The 19,169-nt window shown below is 39.3% G+C and overlaps 1 protein-coding gene across 5 annotated transcripts in view; it reads left to right on the top strand.

Annotated features, from left to right (window-relative positions):
* Nucleotides 1-19,169, top strand: part of REPS2 (RALBP1 associated Eps domain containing 2) — a 181,077-nt gene that overhangs the window by 52,675 nt on the left and 109,233 nt on the right. For all 5 annotated transcript variants that reach the window (XM_073665390.1, XM_073665392.1, XM_073665391.1 and 2 more), the window contains exon 5: nucleotides 5,995-6,095. In XM_073665390.1, the coding sequence (XP_073521491.1) occupies nucleotides 5,995-6,095 (101 nt within the window). The remainder of the gene's footprint in view (nucleotides 1-5,994; nucleotides 6,096-19,169) is intronic.

Here is a 19,169-nt window from a genome sequence, read left to right as displayed (position 1 = left end):
TCTTTTCCTGATCAAGACAGATGTGAGTTGTTGTTTGACATGCCAGAGCCGGTATGTCACTCTCCATAAGGAGAAACGTTACCCCTTAGACGTCAGTCCAGAGCCTCTCATCTAGCCAAATCAGTTCTCATACTTTGCACTGACGAGGGCCAACAGCCCAAATCACCGTGTCTGCAAATTGAGATTCTGATTTGACTTTTATCCTGAGTCATATTGCACGACTCGTTAAAGGGCTGATTGTGACTTGTAGGATTGCTGCTTCCAATAGGTGGCGCTATAGAGTTCAAGTCCTCTTTTTCTCTGAAGAGGCAATTTGCTTTAGAGCAGTGATTCCCAAACTCCGTCCTCACAGCCCCCAACAGATCATGTTTTCAGTTTGGGAAAGCACTGCTTTCTAGTGAATCATGAGTTCAGGAGATTGGGAGGAGAAGAAGTAGCTGATGAGCAGATTTAGTTTCTTATATCAGCCTATACTGTTGATTTATGCAAAGCCTATTAAAAGTATAGTTCCCATGTAAACATTTGAAATGATTTGCAGAACTTTACATGTAAAAATGAAACTATACTATACTAATTTAAATTTTTACATTGGACCCCAATAATGTTGACAGATCTAACAGTTTAATGTGTATTTGGGCATGCATATTGTGACCTATGCTTCTGGGGAAACAAAAGATCAAGCATGTTGGATTTAAACTTTTGCTTATCCTTTAGTTCCCACAGTGGTCTTGCATTGCATTGTGTTCTTTATGGCAATTTCCACTATTGTATCAATGCACAGGACAACAATTATCCAATTATAAAATGATCTTGGTATTATTGGCTCTAAGGAGAAACAGGCACCGTGACTTATAAGTATCTGGAGCTAGAAATTCCATAGAACTTAAGAAGATGGGAACCTTCCAAGTAAAAATAGAAAGCAACTGAGGAACAATGTGGCTCTCTACACATGGTGTCAGCTTGAAAGGTCTCACAGTGAGCTTCCTTCCTACACCCAGTACAAACAATTGGAGTGTTTTAACAAAGGTAAAAGAAAAACAGATAAGAAATCAGCAAAGAGAACATTAGTTCTTGGTCATTTTAAAAAGAAAGTTTCAGAGTTCAAAACAACTATGGGAAAGTTAGGATTTTATTCATTGCATTTGAACAATACAGTTTGTATTGTTTTTAGGAACAGACAAACAGAATTAATATCTAAAATGGATCTGTCGCTTAATTGATGCAAATGAAAGCACAGCAACCCCATTGATCATTATAGTGTGTACTTGGGTTCCGTTATGAGATTGTTTTTAGAATGGAAGAAAAAGCACATCATGCAGGACCTTTTTTCTTTTCATTCTAAAAACTGACAGATAACGGAACCCAGATAAAAATCATATTAATAAATTGAGCCCCTCTACTTCCATCTGAATCAGATCAGTTTTGGACATCAGTTCAGTTTATATGTTCTTTAACACAGACCAGACAAACGGAATGTCCAAGTGCAAGTGTGAATGTAGCTTTAGGCTGTTCATGTATTCACTTTAAAGGGGTTTTCCCACTAACAAAATGTCATTTTAATCAATAGATCTTGGAATAATAATAATTTCAACAATTGGATGTGTGTAAATAAAATGTTCCTGTGCTGAGATAATCTTATAAATGTGCCCCTGCTGTGTACTGTGTAATGTCTGTGTCTGACCGTGCAGGAACATGGTGCAGGAACACAGCTGTGATCCCATTCTGTCCTGTCTGTATACTCTTTTGTTTCCTCTCCTGCCCAGGAGCTGTGGTATGATCAGACCATGTTCCTGCACGGTCAGACACAGCCATTACACAGTACACAGCAGGGGCACATTTATAAGATTATCTCAGCACAGGAACATTATTTTTAAACTCGTCCAATTGTGAAAGTTATTATTATTCCAAGACCTTTTAATTAAAATCAACTTTTGCTCGTGGGAAAACCCCGTTCTGTTCACAGATATTTCGACTAATTTCCTCATACATGTGCACACTCGGTTTGCCCAAGTGTGCATATTTCTATTTACAGTGAGAGATTGATAAACCATGGTCAGATATCTCCAACAGCAGCTTATCTCCCACAGGACCTACAAATGGACATGTTGAAGTATCAGGGAAGAGTTTGAGAGGCCCCTATGTGAATTTGGCCACTTTTTCTCTCATATGTTTGACCTGCAGCTATGGCCTTTGAATATTTCAAGGGTAAAACTGTTTTGTAAGCATTGTTGTTCTTGGGGAGACATTTCTTCTTTAGATAATTCTGTCATGTGCACACGTTGAGGATTTGGTGAGTTTTTTACCTCAGTATTTGTCAGCCAAAACCAGGAGTGGGTGATAAATACAGAAGTGGTGACGTTTCTATTATACTTTTCCTCTGATTGTTCCACTCCTGGTTTTGGCTGACAAATACTGAGGTAAAAAACTCACCAAATAGTCAACGTGTGCACGTGCCTTAGAGTTTTGCTAGTTACATGCTTTTTGTTAAATGACAGACACAAAAAAATGAAAGTTGCTTATACAACTGTACTTGTATCATTCCATTTTGTACAATGGGAAATAGTTGTCTGCTTCCAGTTAATTTTAGCTTGACATAGCAGAGTAACATATAAAATACCATCCAGTTAAGCCTATTTCCCTGCAGTGTTGATCCAGAGAAAGGCAAAACCATGATCAAAATGCCAATAATATTTGGTTTGTGGCATTTTTTTAATCAAAACACAGCATATTGAAGTTAAAGGGTACCAGACATTTTTTTTTTACTGATAGGTGCTAGCTAAGATGTGTTGCAGATTGGTGGGGGGCCGTGTGCTGAGAGCTCCTCAGTTTGCTCCAAAAGTCGCTCTGTAGAATGTTATGACCCGGACCTTCAGGAAGGGAATGCATGGCATTGTTATGCATTGTCTTTCTCTCCTGAAGGGGTTAATATGGCGGGAATAGTTTCCCGCCGGGTTAGGGATTGGTGGAGGCAGTCAGCCTGTCGGCGGTTGTTGTGGGGGAAGAGTGTCTTTCTTCTCCCTGCGACAGCTGCTGATAGGTCTGGGATATTAGTAAATATGGCAGAGTGGGGGTATTTAGATGGGAAGCGCCGGAGGAGAGCATCAGTCCTCGGCGCTGCTTGTCTGGAAGGCGCTGCCCCGCTTGCCCTCCCTGTTTATTTGTCACGGCCTAGGGGTTAGTCGTTCAGGAAACTGAACGGACAGAAGGTGTTATAAGGTAAATGGGCTTGAGCTTATGGCTAAGCCGCAGTGTCGGTTAAGTATTTTATTACAGTAATTGTTGTAGTATTGAAGTAATTTTAATAAAGGCCGTGGCCAAAGTAATTTTCCAACCAAATAAACGTGTCTTTATGTTATTGTTTATTATATAGTTGTTTAGTTATGAGTAGGGTATGCAATATAATGCCATGCTGCTCAGCAGGCAAAAGCACTGAACTTCAGCATGAATGTGCGCAAAAAGTGGAATACAACAGAAAACCTATGCCTAAATTCATCAAGTCCAAGACCGGCATTGTTCACGCAAGTCTTGACAAGAGGGTCTTATGGAGTCAGAAGGACCTGACTCATTAATGAATCAGGTGCGTCTTAAAAGTGGCATGCACCTCCGTGCGCCTTGCCACAAATCCAGTGACTAGTAAGATTTGTGGCATAAGGTACGCCACAGCTCGTTATGAATTAGAAGAGTTTGCGTCGCCACGTCCCTTCCTGACCAAGCTCAATCCAATTTGGCCAAAATTACAGTGAAGGTGACAAAAGTTGCAAAATTTGTGCACAGCCTCACATTGCGCTAAATTTTGGGGACTTTTCAAATTGTTTTATGCCAGATTTCTTGAAAAAAAACTTTGATGAATCGTGGTCTATAAACCTGTACACAAAGTGGAGTACAGGTCTACAGACTCTCTGTTGAGCCTATAAACTGCTCTGTGTGTATGCGCAGACAGAAATTCTCCATTGGTTTTGTACATAAGATGTTCCAAAAGAAAAAACGAACACTAAAAACTTGTTAAAAAAATAACATAAAAATGTTTCAGTGTTGCTGTCTTTTGATACGCTGAAAAACTGCTCCTGGTTTTGCTTTCTTGTTTTGGACACAATCCTGATTTTGGCTTACAAATTCTGACACTGCTGTGTAAGGTTACGTTCCAATGATGAGTTTTTTGATCAGCATAATTTCACTGCACAAAAAACGCAGCGTCTTCCAGTTCGTGACAGTGCGTTTTTTACATGCAAATTTTCTGCATCTAATGCATATTTATGGGGGGAAAATCCAAACAGAAAACTCGGCGTACCCACAAGAGAAATTGATCTGCTGCGAATTTAAAACACGCACCGCAAGTGAGTTTACACTGAGTAAAAAAGCACAGTGGGCATGAGATTTCTATAAATCCAATCCACTTTGCTGGAACTGTAAGACACTGTGTTTTTGACACAGCAAAAATGTGCAGGGTCAAAAACGCACCAAAAGCTCATAGTGGGAACGCTGCCTAAGGGCTCATTCTCATCTGCGTATAAATCGGACAAGTGCAATCTGATAAAAAAATCGGATTGCACCCTGGCTAATGTTATTGAATGAGTCAGTGCTCTCATGTGATTTTTTTTCTCAGCTTGGATAAGACTGAGAAAAAAAATCACAATGTGCTGCAAGTATATCGGACGAGACTCACCAGTGCAAGTCAATGGGTGCGAGAAAAAAAAAATCGCACGGCACACGGTCTATGCATGTGACGTCCAAATTTTACGCACACATCTCAAAGGAAACCCAACATTCCTTCAGTCAATAACAGTAAATTCACAGCAGACACCCCTATTACTAACCCCATAGTCAAAAGAAATAAACACACACTAGAAAAAGTCCTTTAATTGTATAAAGCACTCCCCGACAATTACGGTACCCTCTTTTACCCATTTATTACCATATAGAAATAAATTAATCCAAAGGGGTCCGCCATAAATTCATAATATAGACGTCCCACAACGATCCCCGACTCTGCTACATTCGGAGGCTGTGATGAGCGGTGACATCAATAACGTGACCACTCACCACAGCAGCAGGAACACACTGAGTAGCGTGTGAACCAGTTGTGACGTCAGTAATGTTACCGCAGTTCATTGGCATGACACACCCCAACAAGAGACAAAAAATACAACATAAAAAACGCGATGTCTTGCTGTCTACTTTCCCTCAGCTGGTTATTAAAAAAGAGGGAGACCCCACTCCATTTTTTCAAATTAATTATTTGTTTAATCAATTTAATAAGGCTAAACACCCTTTAGTGCCACATGAAAGGCACTAAAGGGTAATAGTTTATTACATGTAGAGGGCTTGTGACATTAAATATCTACAGGATATCTATCTATCTATGCCATATCTATCTATCTATCTATCTATCTATCTATCATTGGTTTATTGCTTAGAAGACTAGCTTTAAATGACAGAGTTACTGTATGTAAAAGCTGAAGTTAAAAACGTATTGCATATGCATGTCATACAGATGCTACTTGGGAAAAATTGCATTGCACTTGCATGACACTCGTCCTACTTTTCAGGATCAACATCGGAGCGATTTTTTTTTTTTACGGGGATGAGTGCGAGCCCTAAAAGTGGCCTTAAATTGCATAAAAAAAATATCTGTGGAACGCCAACCAACCTGAACTTTGTAGAGTTGTTAGAAGGCAATTAATATGCCCTTTCAGATGCTAGTGGCTAAATTAAAAAATTAACTTTGCACATATATATGCTTAAATATATATCTTTTGGAAAAAAATGAAGTCTATAGAAATGCATATAATATTTAGTGTTATACTGTCATATTCCCTATTATCTCTATACACGTCGATGATAAAAAATTTGTTTTCCAAGGAATGAACTGGTTAAGTGACTTTTAGCAGCCTTCTATTGCTTTAAATTCAGTTAATTACCACTCGGAGCCTTGTAACCATGCAACAGCAGCCTGAGTCACATGACCCATTCTTCTTTATTATTCCCTCTCTGCAGCCGCATACGAGACTAGACAACCTGCTCTACTTCAGCAGGATGGACACTTGCCGCTGAACTATGGAAACCAACCTGCCCCTCTGCAGTCGTCTATTAGCAGGGTAAGGATACATGATCAATTCAGCAAAATGTGACATTTGATGCACCGAGCTAGATTCCACAGCACATACTGCATATGGATATAGTATGAGGATCCACTGCTGTCACCAGAGCTCGCTCCTGAGAAAACTGCAGCACCTGGATATTTGCTTCAGTTTTCTAGGAATCCACCATTATAAATAATTGCTGCTCATTGTGGAATGTAAAGATTGAATAAGATTATGGAGAATGAAGGCTGGATGGGAAAATTGCGGCAGTGAGTACTGATCTGTTCTATAGGCTTGTTCTAGTGACTAGCAATGCATCCATCACCTCTGCCTGCTGTCTTTATCACATATAACTATATATTCCATAACCGCAGAACACAGGATACACCAAGATCATCATTAATGAGGTGTAAAAAGGCTAAAGTGTTTTTAGGAATTTTATGAAGTCAGTCGCACAGGCTAGTAATGATGTGGATACCATTGCATTCATATATCTTATTCTTATAAATTAGGAAAATACAGGTTCAAAAATGTTATTATAGTTTTACTTTTGCAAAAAAAATTTAAAATATTAATGGATTTTCTAGTGATCTTATATATTGTCAGTGCGAGAAAAGAGATAAAACAGAATGGGGGGCTCACATTCTACTAATGGTTAATACCGTTACTGAATCAAAAGTGAAAAATATATCAATCTCGATGTTTGATACAATCAGATGGCATTATGGACATATACTGGCACTAATATAATGATTAAAGAAGAAAAGTAAACTGTTTTTTATAAAAATAATGGAGTGAAAACGGAACGAACTGTTCATTCACAGGTATAAAAAATATAAAATATAAAATAAAGTTCTGCAGAATATAATAGCACCATAAGAATAACAGTAACTATTCTTCTTATCATTATTACAGATGAAGCTAGAATTTAACAAGGGCGCACATGGGGCATTAACCAGATAACATGCGCTATTTGAGTTTTTTGAGCTCACCTGGTGAGGCTGAGAGGATCACAGCACTTAAAGGGCTTGGACAGTCACGATCCAGAGGCTGCTGCTGCTCCGCTGGTTGAATATACCCAACATCGGTGTATTTTGGAAAAAGGAGTGCGGATTTGCTGCACCGCTGGTGAAGGATTCCAAGAAGCAAATGTGTAAGAATCAATTGCAGTTTATTCTCAACGCATTTACAGATCGTGTTGACCTCCTCCTCAGGAGAACCACAATCATAAAATTAATTGTATGATTGTGGTTCTCCTGAGGAAGAGGTTGGTACGACCTGGAAATGCGTTGAGAATAAACTGCAATTGATTCCTACACATTTGCTTCTTGGAGTCTTATCATTATTAGGCTCTGTTCACACTACTGTCATGACTTTCATTTATTATTGGAAAGCCCCAGTGGAACATAGAATATTTCTGAGCATAGCGTAATAATGTAAATTTGCCAAAGCACAATTTGGCTACTAAATCTATTTATGAATTTTGGAAAGTCCATAGAATTTTTGGAGAAATTTTGCCTAAGTCATTTATTTTTTTGTTTTGTAATATTGCCTGAAGAAGGGGCCTCTGTGCTCTGAAAGCTTGCATATATTTTTTTTCCTGGTTAGCCAATAAAGGTATCACTAAGAGAATACTTTTGTCATTTTTGGGCATAAAAGTATTTACATCGATTTTTCTGGCTAACATGGTACCACAATATAACTTTTTATTGTACATCATTTTTTTGTTACTAAATGGTAAAAGTGATCAATGCAAAAGCATTTTGTTTTGCTGTTGAAGGTTCCATACTACCTTTATTAGATACCTGCAGCACTTTTATACTGATGGTATAGGGATTACAAAGATGTAGCGATTCCCCAGGCTAAATGTGCTCATGCACACGACTGTATAAATCGGACCAGTACTATCCCATGTTGCGATTTGAATCTGAAATCAGATGAGACCCACACATTTAAGTCTATGAGTGCGAGAAAATAATCGGATGCCACAGGATAGCACCCGATTTTACGGATACATTGCAATTCTGTAACATAGGAAATTGTAGATGGTCCTGTAAACGATTAATAGCTAATGCCATAAAAAACGGATTGTACACAGATGACAAGTGAGGGAAAATCGTCCCATTTTCTGCATGAGAATGGAACCAAATTTTTTTTTTATACTGTCGTTTGACCCAAGCCTTAAAAAACATAGATAGAACTCCTTCAGTCACTGCCAAGCACTGTGGGAACCAAAGATCAGGCATGTTAAAATCTTTGCTGTCTAAGTATGGTCGAAATACACATTATAGTCGAAATACACATTAGATTGCCGGCATATCCTGATTAAATCAGCAGCTTTGGCCAATAAGAATTAAAGTTAGCTGTATTTGATCCTAAATAAGGTAGATTGAAAACCTTATAACATTGAAAGAACACCTGAACAATGTTTTCACTCCTGGGAAATGAAGTAGGTTACAAAATGTGTTTGGAAATATGTCCATCTAATGAATGGCCATTGGCAAAGAGCAGGGATGTCAAACACACAGATGGACAAAATGAAAAACTTGGACAAAGTCACAGGCCAGCCAGTATACAGAATAATGGGCCCCACATAGACCTTCATACAGAATAATGGACCCCACATAGTCCTCTATACAGGATAATGGGCCCACATAGTCCTCCATACAGAATAATGGGCCCACATAGTCCTCCATACAGAATAATGGGCCCTCATAGTCCTCCATACAGAATAATGGGCCCACATAGTCCTCCATACAGAATAATGGGCCCACATAGGGGTGGCAGTTCTGGTGTCGGGGGCAAAATATAACCACCATGCGGGCCAGATTTGGCCCACGGCCTGGAGTTTGACATGTGTGGCTTAGAGTGTTATATACCATTTGGGGTAAGGACTTACAATACTCTATAGAAATCAGTGATGGTCTGAGACTTCAAATTTGACTACTGTGTCCCAAATGTACAAGAAATTGCCCTCAAATATTGATCTAAAGGCAATGCCACGGACACAAGCTCTATGTTGTTCCTGTATTCCTCATAAGACAGCAGTTACAAAGGCACCTCAACAAAATGGCAAATGGCCAGAAAGTACAACCAAAAACCAAATCTGGAAAAAGAAAGGGCAAAAGAATTTGTACTATAATTTATATAGTATACCACAAAGTGCAAATAGGTAGTACAATATGCTAGACATATTTTAGGAGAGAGGAAGCAACAAACATGAATAGCATTGAAATGCATTGTTCTACTGCATAACAATAGGGGGGATGGAGCACAATAAGTCCCCACTAAAATAAAAAAATGCTCATACGTGAAAAATGACTTATAAATAACCGCTAATAAGTGGGCTACAAAGAATAAAGCGCAAACAATACCACAAAACAAAATTGTGAAGCATGAATGAATCAGAACCATTGATATAAAGAGGCCAGAAGCAGTGAAAGATAGGAAGAGGTAGGGTGTGTGAGGATCAGAAACTCCACGCCTTGTGGCACAGCTTGTGGCTTCCCCAGAACACTGAGGGGGCTCCTGCATTCCTCATATTTTTGACAATATTGACCTAATGGTCAGTAGCATAATATTTACCCAATGCAGAGAATGACACAGTTCACACTTGACACAATGACACATGCTCAAATTGATTCTATAGGTTCAGAGGGGAAAAATGGAAATAAAAATCTACGGTAATTCCTATTGCCATGCCAGACTTAAGAATTTGCCTGCACAGCTCAATCTTCTGTCTGCTGCAATGCCTAACAATGTACCGATCCTGTATGAGAGCTTATGAAGAAAGTCATGTGTTTATGGATGTAGCTATAGATAGAGAAGGTGTAACAGTTGCATCTGGATGCTTGGAGGTGTACACAGGCCCCTCTACCAGAGAAGACTCCAGGATATAAAAATTCTGCTGTTGACGTCCTTTTGTGTCTTTCATCACCATATCATGTCTACTAGGCTAGGGCTAGACAACTACTTTAATGTTGACGCAGGTTGTATGGCCAAAGATCGCTTTGTGCTGCTACTATCACTGTGTAATGCAGGTGAATGGGGTTGGATTGTGACTTTTGGTGTACTGCGATGCGACCAGGACAAGCAAGTTCCAAAAAGTTGAAATTTTTTGCTACTTGCTTGTCGTGGCAGCAGTACCTTACCCCATTCACCTGCAATACACCGCTGTGTAGCAGTAGCACACAGCGATCTGTGCGACTTGTGCGTGGCCAAAGTCACAGTCTGTTTTTTTTTAATTAACCACATTGGATTACAAATAGGTCAAAATTATATATATAAATATATATATATACAGTACAGACCAAAAGTTTGGACACACCTTCTCATTTAAAGATTTTTCTGTATTTTCATGACTATGAAAATTGTACATTCACACTGAAGACATCAAAACTATGAGTTAACACATGTGGAATTATATACTTAACAAAAAAGTGTGAAACAACTGAAAATATGTCTTATATTCTAGGTTCTTCAAAGTAGCCACCTTTTGCTTTGATGACCGCTTTGCACACTCTTGGCATTCTCTTGACGAGCTTCAAGAGGAAGTCACCGGAAATGGTCTTCCAACAATCTTGAAGGAGTTCCTAGAGATGCTTAGCACTTGTTGGCCCTTTTGCCTTCACTCTGCGGTCCAGCTCACCCCAAACCATCTCGATAGGGTTCAGGTCTGGTGACTGTAGAGGCCAGGTCATCTGGCGTAGCACCCCATCACTCTCTTTCTTGGTCAAATAGCACTTACACAGCCTGGAGGTGTGTTTGGGGTAATTGTCCTGTTGAAAAATAAATGATGGTCCAACTAAATGCAAACCGGATGGAATAGCATGCCGCTGCAAGATGCTGTGGTAGCCATGCTGGTTCAGTATGCCTTCAATTTTGAATAAATCCCCAACAGTGTCACCAGCAAAGCACCCCCACACCATCACACCTTCTCCTCCATGCTTCACGGTGAGAACCAGGCATGTAGAGTCCATCCGTTCACCTTTTCTGCGTCGCACAAAGACACGATGGTTGGAACCAAAAATCTCAAATTTGGACTTATCAGACCAAAGCACAGATTTCCACTGGTTTAATGTCCATTCCTTGTGTTCTTTAGCCAAAACAAGTCTCTTCTGCTTGTTGCCTATCCTTAGCAGTGGTTTCCTATCAGCTATTTTACCATGAAGGCCTGCTGCACAAAGTCTCCTCTTAACAGTTGTTGAAGAGATGTGTCTGCTGCTAGAACTCTGTGTGGCATTGACCTGGTCTCTAATCTGAGCTGCTGTTAACCTGTGATTTCTGGTGACTCGGATAAACTTATCGTCAGAAGCAGAGGTGACTCTTGGTCTTCCTTTCCTGGGGCGTTCCTCATGTGAGCCTGTTTCTTTGTAACGCTTGATGGTTTTTGCAACTGCACTTGGGGACACTTTCAAAGTTTTCCCAATTTTTCGGACTGACTGACCTTCATTTCTTGAAGTAATGATGGCCACTCGTTTTTCTTTACTTAGCTGCTTTTTTCTTGCCATAATACAAATTCTAACAGTCTATTCAGTAGGACTATCAGCTGTGTAACCACCAGACTTCTGCACAACACAACTGATGGTCCCAACCCCATTTATAAGGCAAGAAATGCCACTTATTAAACCTGACAGGGCACACCTGTGAAGTGAAAACCATTTCCGGTGACTACCTCTTGAACCTCATCAAGAGAACGCCAAGAGTGTGCAAAGCAGTCATCAAAGCAAAAGGTGGCTACATTGAAGAACCTAGAATATAAGACATATTTTCAGTTGTTTCACAATTTTTTTGTTAAGTATATAATTCCACATGTGTTAATTCATAGTTTTGATGCCTTCAGTGTGAATGTACTGTACAATTTTCATAGTCATGAAAATACAGAAAAATCTTTAAATGAGAAGGTGTGTCCAAACTTTTGGTCTGTACTGTATATATATTATAATACTGAGATGAAGCAATAGTTTTGATAAATGTAGGCTGCTGCTCTAGAACCTGGATCAATGGTTCACAGTAATAATGCAAACAATGAAATAAGACAGCACTCCAAGATAGCAAAAAGAGTGATGGCTTTTATTTTGCCACCGTTGACGTTTCAATCCAACACTTGGACTTGTTTCATTTTTGAAAACGTCCAAATATTGGGCTGAAGTGATGCTAATGAGCAAATAAAAGTCCTCACTTTTTTCTGTATTTTGGAGTACTGCCCTCTTTGTTTATAATACTTATATTAATAATAATATTTATATTCAAATTATATTAATTAAATGTTATTATCACATAAAAGTCCTGTCTTGTTAAAAAAGTATTACTTTTGAAAGAGCAAGGTTAAATATTTAAAATATTTTTCATTTCAAAAGGAAGATCTTGGCAGAATAGACATTTGTAGGCTTCAATCCTGATCATGCATCTTCATACATTTTTATATATCGAACATAATAAAATACCAAATGCATAAATATTAAAACAGTTTGTTGCAACCGCAGATTTATTGGGTAAATACATAGAACATATGAATACATCTGTTTTTTGACATATACATTTTTCTGTACTTCTGTTATAAATAATACTTCCAGTAGGATCGCATTTAGTAGTTATGAATTATGAAAATTACACATAAGATGCTATTCTATTGCCTACAATTTCAAATATATTTAGATCCTTAATATGATTTCAGCATCAATTCTAGAAACTTGTTTTTAATTATGTCACTTATTAAAGTTTTGCTGTGGATAACACAGCTCACAGACATGGTGAAAAATGGTAACAGTCAGCTATTGATGTACCCCATCCATGGAGACACCAATAAAAACATAAGAAGTAAATAATCCCATCACAGTTCCTGAGATCACTTCTCCTATACATAATTAGTACAATGAATAATTACACAATAAATAAGAGTAAGACAACCTGCTTGGCCAAAAATTGCTGTAGGCCACTGCTTTATCATAGGAAAAGGAAGGTAAATGGTGTTGCATTGTGACCCTCAAAGTACTGCAACCCCAACAAGCAAACATTCAAAACCAGTTGGATTTTTTTGTGACTTGCTTTTCGTAGTTGCAATACCTTGCAACTCGCAATGCAGTGCCATTCACCGGTGTAATGTCAGCGCCGGCGTCCCTACATGACCACCACTTTCCTCCTCCCGGCAGGGATGCCAACAAGCTCATGGCCACGGCCACACTGTTCCGGTCCCTGCCACAGCTTCTGCCTTGGAGGACCTACGCCTGGTGCGCAAGTCTCCCGAGACTGCACTTATGGTGCGCGCACTCCCTGCTTCTACATGGGGCAGCTCACACACTTCAGAAAATGTCCCCAGCCTATAGCTGGGAGACATTAAGTACTTAAGACACCCTCCCCTTTGGGGAGGTGCCTGAGCAATGTTATTGTTTAGTGTGTAGTGTGTAACCTGATCCTGTCTGTCCTGTCTGAACCTGACCTTGATTCCGTCCTACCTGTACCTAATCTTGATCATGTTCTGCCTTGTCCACATCTGTACCTCATTCCTCCACTGTTCAGTCTAAACTAGCACCTGAGATACTGTATATGAGTCCGTCCTGTGTTCCTGAACCTGCCCTGCCGGTTCCAGTTTCGGTATCCATCCGGTCAACCAGCTGCACCGTATCCACCCATTCTGTGAACCAGTTCCTGGCCAGTCTGACTCTCTGAATTCATCCCTGCTTTCCTACAAATTGGGGTCAGCTGCTGCGATTTTGAGGTCTGTCCTGGAGTGGTATCTGGCATCCACCTGCAGCTCAAGTCTAACGACACCATCAGAGGCTCTAGTGAAGAACCAGATGGTCACTTAGTTACGCCCTTCTAGGCTCTTCCCGATCCATAGCACAGTGGTTTCATAACCATCAGCGTGACAACCTGCATTACACTGTCATGTAACAGTGGCATAGAGCAATTTTTTACCTTATAATATGTGTCGTGGCCAAAATCAACATGTAACCTCAACCTAAGGCTCTGGCCTCATCTAAATTTTTTATGCATTTTGTTCAGTGTATATGCATTTAGGCAGAAATATGTCCCAGACTGCATACCATACAGTGGCATACACTTCCTGTTGTAAAAAAAAAAGCCTAGTGTATAAAAAAAAACAACTAAACTACATACGCCTAAAGGACACTACTGGTTGTACATTGTGACATATTTACCAGTACTGTCTAACTTTTAGACAGTGCAAACTCAGGGTATATGCACATGACATCTTTTTCAGGTGGATTCTGCCTAAAATTCTACTGCAAAAGTGCTTATAAAATGCTATAAGGATTGAACATATACACTGCAATATGCACTGCAATGCTCAAATGACTTTCAGTGCATATGTTCAGTCTTTTCAGCTTCTGTTACCACTTCAGGATTTAAAAGGCGTAAAGCGGCTAAAAGAAGTCACCTGACCATTCTTCACGAGGGTTCCTCTTGGAAGCCGCTCAACAGTTTATATAAAAATGTACCACGACATAAAAAACGCCGGTGAAAACGACAATAAAAAGCAATGAAAAAGACGCTATTGGAGAAAAAACACAGGCATGTCCTGAAGAATTTTACTCTTGCAAAACTTAGCAGGTATGCCGGCTTCTGAAAGATGTAGAGTGTGTGCACATACCCTTAGACTAAGCAGTCTTAAATTGTCCCAGATTTATGACAATGGTTCAAGCTGTTTGATAAATGTGGTGCAGGTTTAGACTGTCTACTTTGTTTAAACCACATATTAGTTGGTCTGCTTTGTACAAAAAATGTTGTTGCATTTTTGGTGCATAGTGCAACATTTAGGCCAAAAGTCTTGGTCAAAGTCATGCCACCTAATCGGAAAAAGTTTCAGAAATATGTTGCAAGTCATGGCAGAGGTTTTTTTTTTGCTGCAAATTGCACTAGAATTCTGACATGTGTTGCTTAATAAATCTCTCTCAATGTATGGCTTAAGGCCACGGGCCCACTATCAGTATTTGGTCAGTATTTTTTCTCAGGAGTGGGAGGCAAAACCTGGAGTGGGTGATAAATGCAGAATTGGTGACTTGTTTCTATTATACCTTTTCTCTGATTGTTCCTCACCTGTTCTCTTTTAACTCTTTGACATATAAAAAAAGAAGTTTAGTTAAATAAGTTTGGTTGAGGTTTCTACTACGTAAAGGTGTTCTCCAAGAATAAAATGCCCCCCGTCAAGTAATTCAAATGGCAGCCTGCCTAGTTACATGTCAGGACGGGCTACAGCAGGGGTCCCCAATCTGTAGCTCGGGAACCACATGTGGCTCACGGTCCCATGAATTGTGGCTCGCGACTGTCTGCCAGCTTGGTGAATTAGCTCCAGCTCTAGCAAACCGGTATGAAGACTACATCTCAAAATGGTGAATTAAGTGAGTAGCCTTGTAGAGAAGAGCATATCTGGATGCACATATACTGGTCTTAGGGGTTTAGAGATAAATTTAAGTCTAGAACACTAGAGACAGGATGATACTACCTGTAACAGAAGGTGTTTGATGGGAGAATACTGAATGGGGGTATTGTGGGAATCCCGGATCTTGGTATTCTGCTTCGGGGTGATTTCTGTGGAAAAGCTTTGGTTATCATTATACCAGTAATGGGGGCTTTGGTTGCCACTACTGTGAGGGGGGCTGGAGATGGATGTGGCTTGCGACCCTCTCTCAGAGCTGAATGTGGCTCTGAAAGGTCAGAAATGTTAGAGACCACTGGGCTACAGTATGAATAAACACAGCTCCTGAGACCTATATGGCTGGCTGAGTACAATTTTTTTTTTTCCAGCCTTGGCCCTTCATGTGCAGTCAACCGAGGAGAAGATTTATTTCTTCTCCTGTCACAGCCCTTCTCTAGCAGCTCACTGATATATGTGCTTGCAATACAGATTCTCAGTAAGTTGAGACACAGGTCTTGGGAGCTGTGTTATTTTACACTGCAGTCCGCCTTGACACGTTACTCGAACGGGCTGCCATTTGAATTACATGATGGGGGCATTGCATCACATTCTTGGAGAACCCCTTTAAAACGTTACTATCGTTTCAAGAGAACTTGCAGCAGAATGTCTTTGTCTGCTTCTAGCTCCTCCCTCCTCTTCACCTCTCCATAGAACTTTATGAGCACCAACTGCCATGTCCTATCTCAGGAAAGTCTGTATTCACAAAAGACACATTTTGCAAGTGAATTGAAAATATTGAGACTAAACGATCAGTCCAGGAGAAGAAAGGGGCAGATTTATCTGATAAGATATATTACAAAGTTTCTTAATTTTATGTGTTCTATTGATTTAAGAAAAAAAAATAAACCAATGATTACTCTTTAAAATCAATTCCATCCAATGTTCTGAAATTTCACTTCCTTTATTCACTGGGTTATTTTTCCAGCAGAAGCACCAGCTGCAGATATAGCCTAGGGAGCAGTCACCTAATGAATTCCAGAAGCAGACTGATAATTCACTTATGTGGAACTGACTTTAAAAGTAAAGACTTCAGACTGGAGAATCATATCTTCTTCCAAATGATTCAATGTCACTAATATTAAAATAATATCGCTAATAATATTGTGTTCCCACAGAAAAAAACACAAGCAGGATTTGCACTTCTGCTTGACTTGTCTTAAGTTCCTCTCTTTCCTTAGTGCAGCTGATACTCATTCTATCATTTTAGATTCAGCCTTCTTGAATTTACTGTGAATAATTTTACAATTGCTCCATAAATGCCATATTATCTGTGACTGCAGCTATGTTGAATACAGTTTCCAAAAGTCCTATTTTTCTTCTCTCTGTAGAGTAATGTTGAATTCAATTATATATAATTTCTGGTATACTACAGTTGATTTATGGCTATGTGTTTTCTGAAAGCGATTTACATTTTTATTCTGTTGCTAATCTACCATTTCCTTTTTTACATTATTTATTTAACCAAAAGAGCTGATCTATGTTAACTTGAAAACGAGGCCATGGAGCCCTATAACGCATTGTTTTTTTGAAACCCCAAAAGACATTTGAAACTTTATGAAATCTTGTGGACTACTGCACCAATTTTGAGAGATTCAAAAATGCTCCCCCCCTGGCTCAGTGTGTAAATGTAGGATCTCTCACTCCTAATAAAAGTTATTTTATGTTTCTAAATACAGAATGCAGGGGAGTCTTTAAATCCTTCTAATTTATTCTTGGAAACACTGATAGAGTGGAATGATAGTGAGAGGCAGGTTTGGAGGAAGGGAGAATAATTATAGAAAACCTTTTGGACAATGTGAATTTTGTGTTTTTCCAGTGTTATCAGACCTTCTATGCAGAGTGTTTGGACTATCAATATATCAGTACCTCATATGACTCTTAACACAAGGGGTGTCGGTAAACAAGACAAAGGCAATGTTTTAATTACCAAATCATAACCGGAAAAAGAGTTTTAACCAAGGTTCTATAGTTCTTTATTGCCCTCAAAAAGCCAAATAGTGCCATCTTTCCTCACGTGGAGTCATACAGTTCTAACAGCACAATATTGTACCCATATTGAACTAAATAGTGCCACAGTAATAAACAATACCCAAGAAAGGTCTTGTTTAGTCAGACTCTTTCCTTTTTTGGTGAAGTAGACCATATTGGCTCTGGTTGTTGCATCCAGATTATGGACAGGTACTATACTACTCTCTCTTAGCCTTATTCAGCGGAAATGCTAATGAAAGGGGAGTCAAAAAGCGTTTATTGTCCCTGCGCCCCCCTAACCACATGATGTGTTTGTGTCCATTATGTTGGTGGGTTTTGTTCTGGTTGTTCCTCTCCCCTTTCCACTCTGTTTTCCCATTTTTTCTATTCAAGGTTACTTGGCGAGGTAATGGTGAGGTAAGGGATATCCAACGGCATTTGTAAGTTCTTTGTTGCCCTTCCTTGGTGAAATCTGCTAAGACGCTTTTGATGGGCTGTTGAAAATTTGGCCTGGCTCAGCAATATTAACTTTATTGGTGGAAAGTGTTTTGGTGGCATTGCTGAAGTCTATAAAAACTGCTTTTTGAAGCCTGTTTGGTGCCTGTCATTGGACGTTAAAGGGAATCTGTCAGCCCATTTGAGCTATTAATATGGGCATACAGGTTATAGACAGCTGAAACTGGTCATACCAAGCCCCATAGCTTGGAAAAAATAATTATAAATACAGCAAAATGGTGATTTGAGGGGGATACCCTATAATCACAACACTCCCTAATCACAAGGAAACAGGAGAAAAAACAAGTATATTGGCATACAAAAGTTTATTATAAATTCATATAAAAATCCATAGGTAGATGGTAAAACTGTATATATAATAAAGTACAGACAAACAGATCCAAGAAAGCCCCGCTGAAGTGATATAGAGAAATGCAGGATGCATCAAAAATATCATGAATAATACAAAACAAAAATTAGTAAAGTAACCCTAATATCCGCCAAAAGAGGAGGACAAATAGTAAAGAAATTGACTAATAATCACAAAACAAAAAAATCAAAAGGAGAGAGATAAAGCAGGGCAAGAAAAAGTGATATACATAGCACTTAGTGTGTGGGGATCACGTATACCGTGGTCCTGTACAGTAAATCCATTGCCATAATGCGTGTCATGTACAGGGCATAGGTAACTCACCCCAGAATATTACATGTAGCTAAGGGACAAATGAGTGCCGGTGTCTGTCAAGGAGGGCAGCCTCGACGCGCGTTTCGCGGGTGCTTTTTCGAGAGGCTACTGAGAGGCAATATGTGGGCTACTGTGTTTCTCTACTCCCTAATCACAGTTAAACCAAATATCAGCAAAAGGTGAGGCCCACTACTCTAAAATATAACCTTTAATTGTTAATATTAAAATAGATAATGAATAAAATATCACCTAATCAAGGCACAAAGACACACAGTATTAAAAAGCAATACAATAGAAAGCTGACATTGATTCAGTTTTCAATGACTGTACCAAACAACGGTCCAGTTAAACATAATGGTGGACCTATAGTTCGTTTGGTTGACTTAAACCATGTGAAACCAGACCAGTTCAGCTCCCATACAAGATTCCAATGTCTATAAGCTGCATGATGAGTCAATACACCTAAATGTATACCTTGTAAGTAAAAACAAGAGTTATGCAACTA

This window comes from Phyllobates terribilis, unplaced genomic scaffold, assembly GCF_046119375.1.
Source record: "Phyllobates terribilis strain yellow unplaced genomic scaffold, ASM4611937v1 Scaffold_2__4_contigs__length_985480577, whole genome shotgun sequence".
NCBI classification, from domain to species: Eukaryota; Metazoa; Chordata; class Amphibia; order Anura; family Dendrobatidae; genus Phyllobates; species Phyllobates terribilis.
Note: the sequence above shows the minus strand (reverse complement) of the source record. Positions and strands in the feature narration are given on the sequence as shown.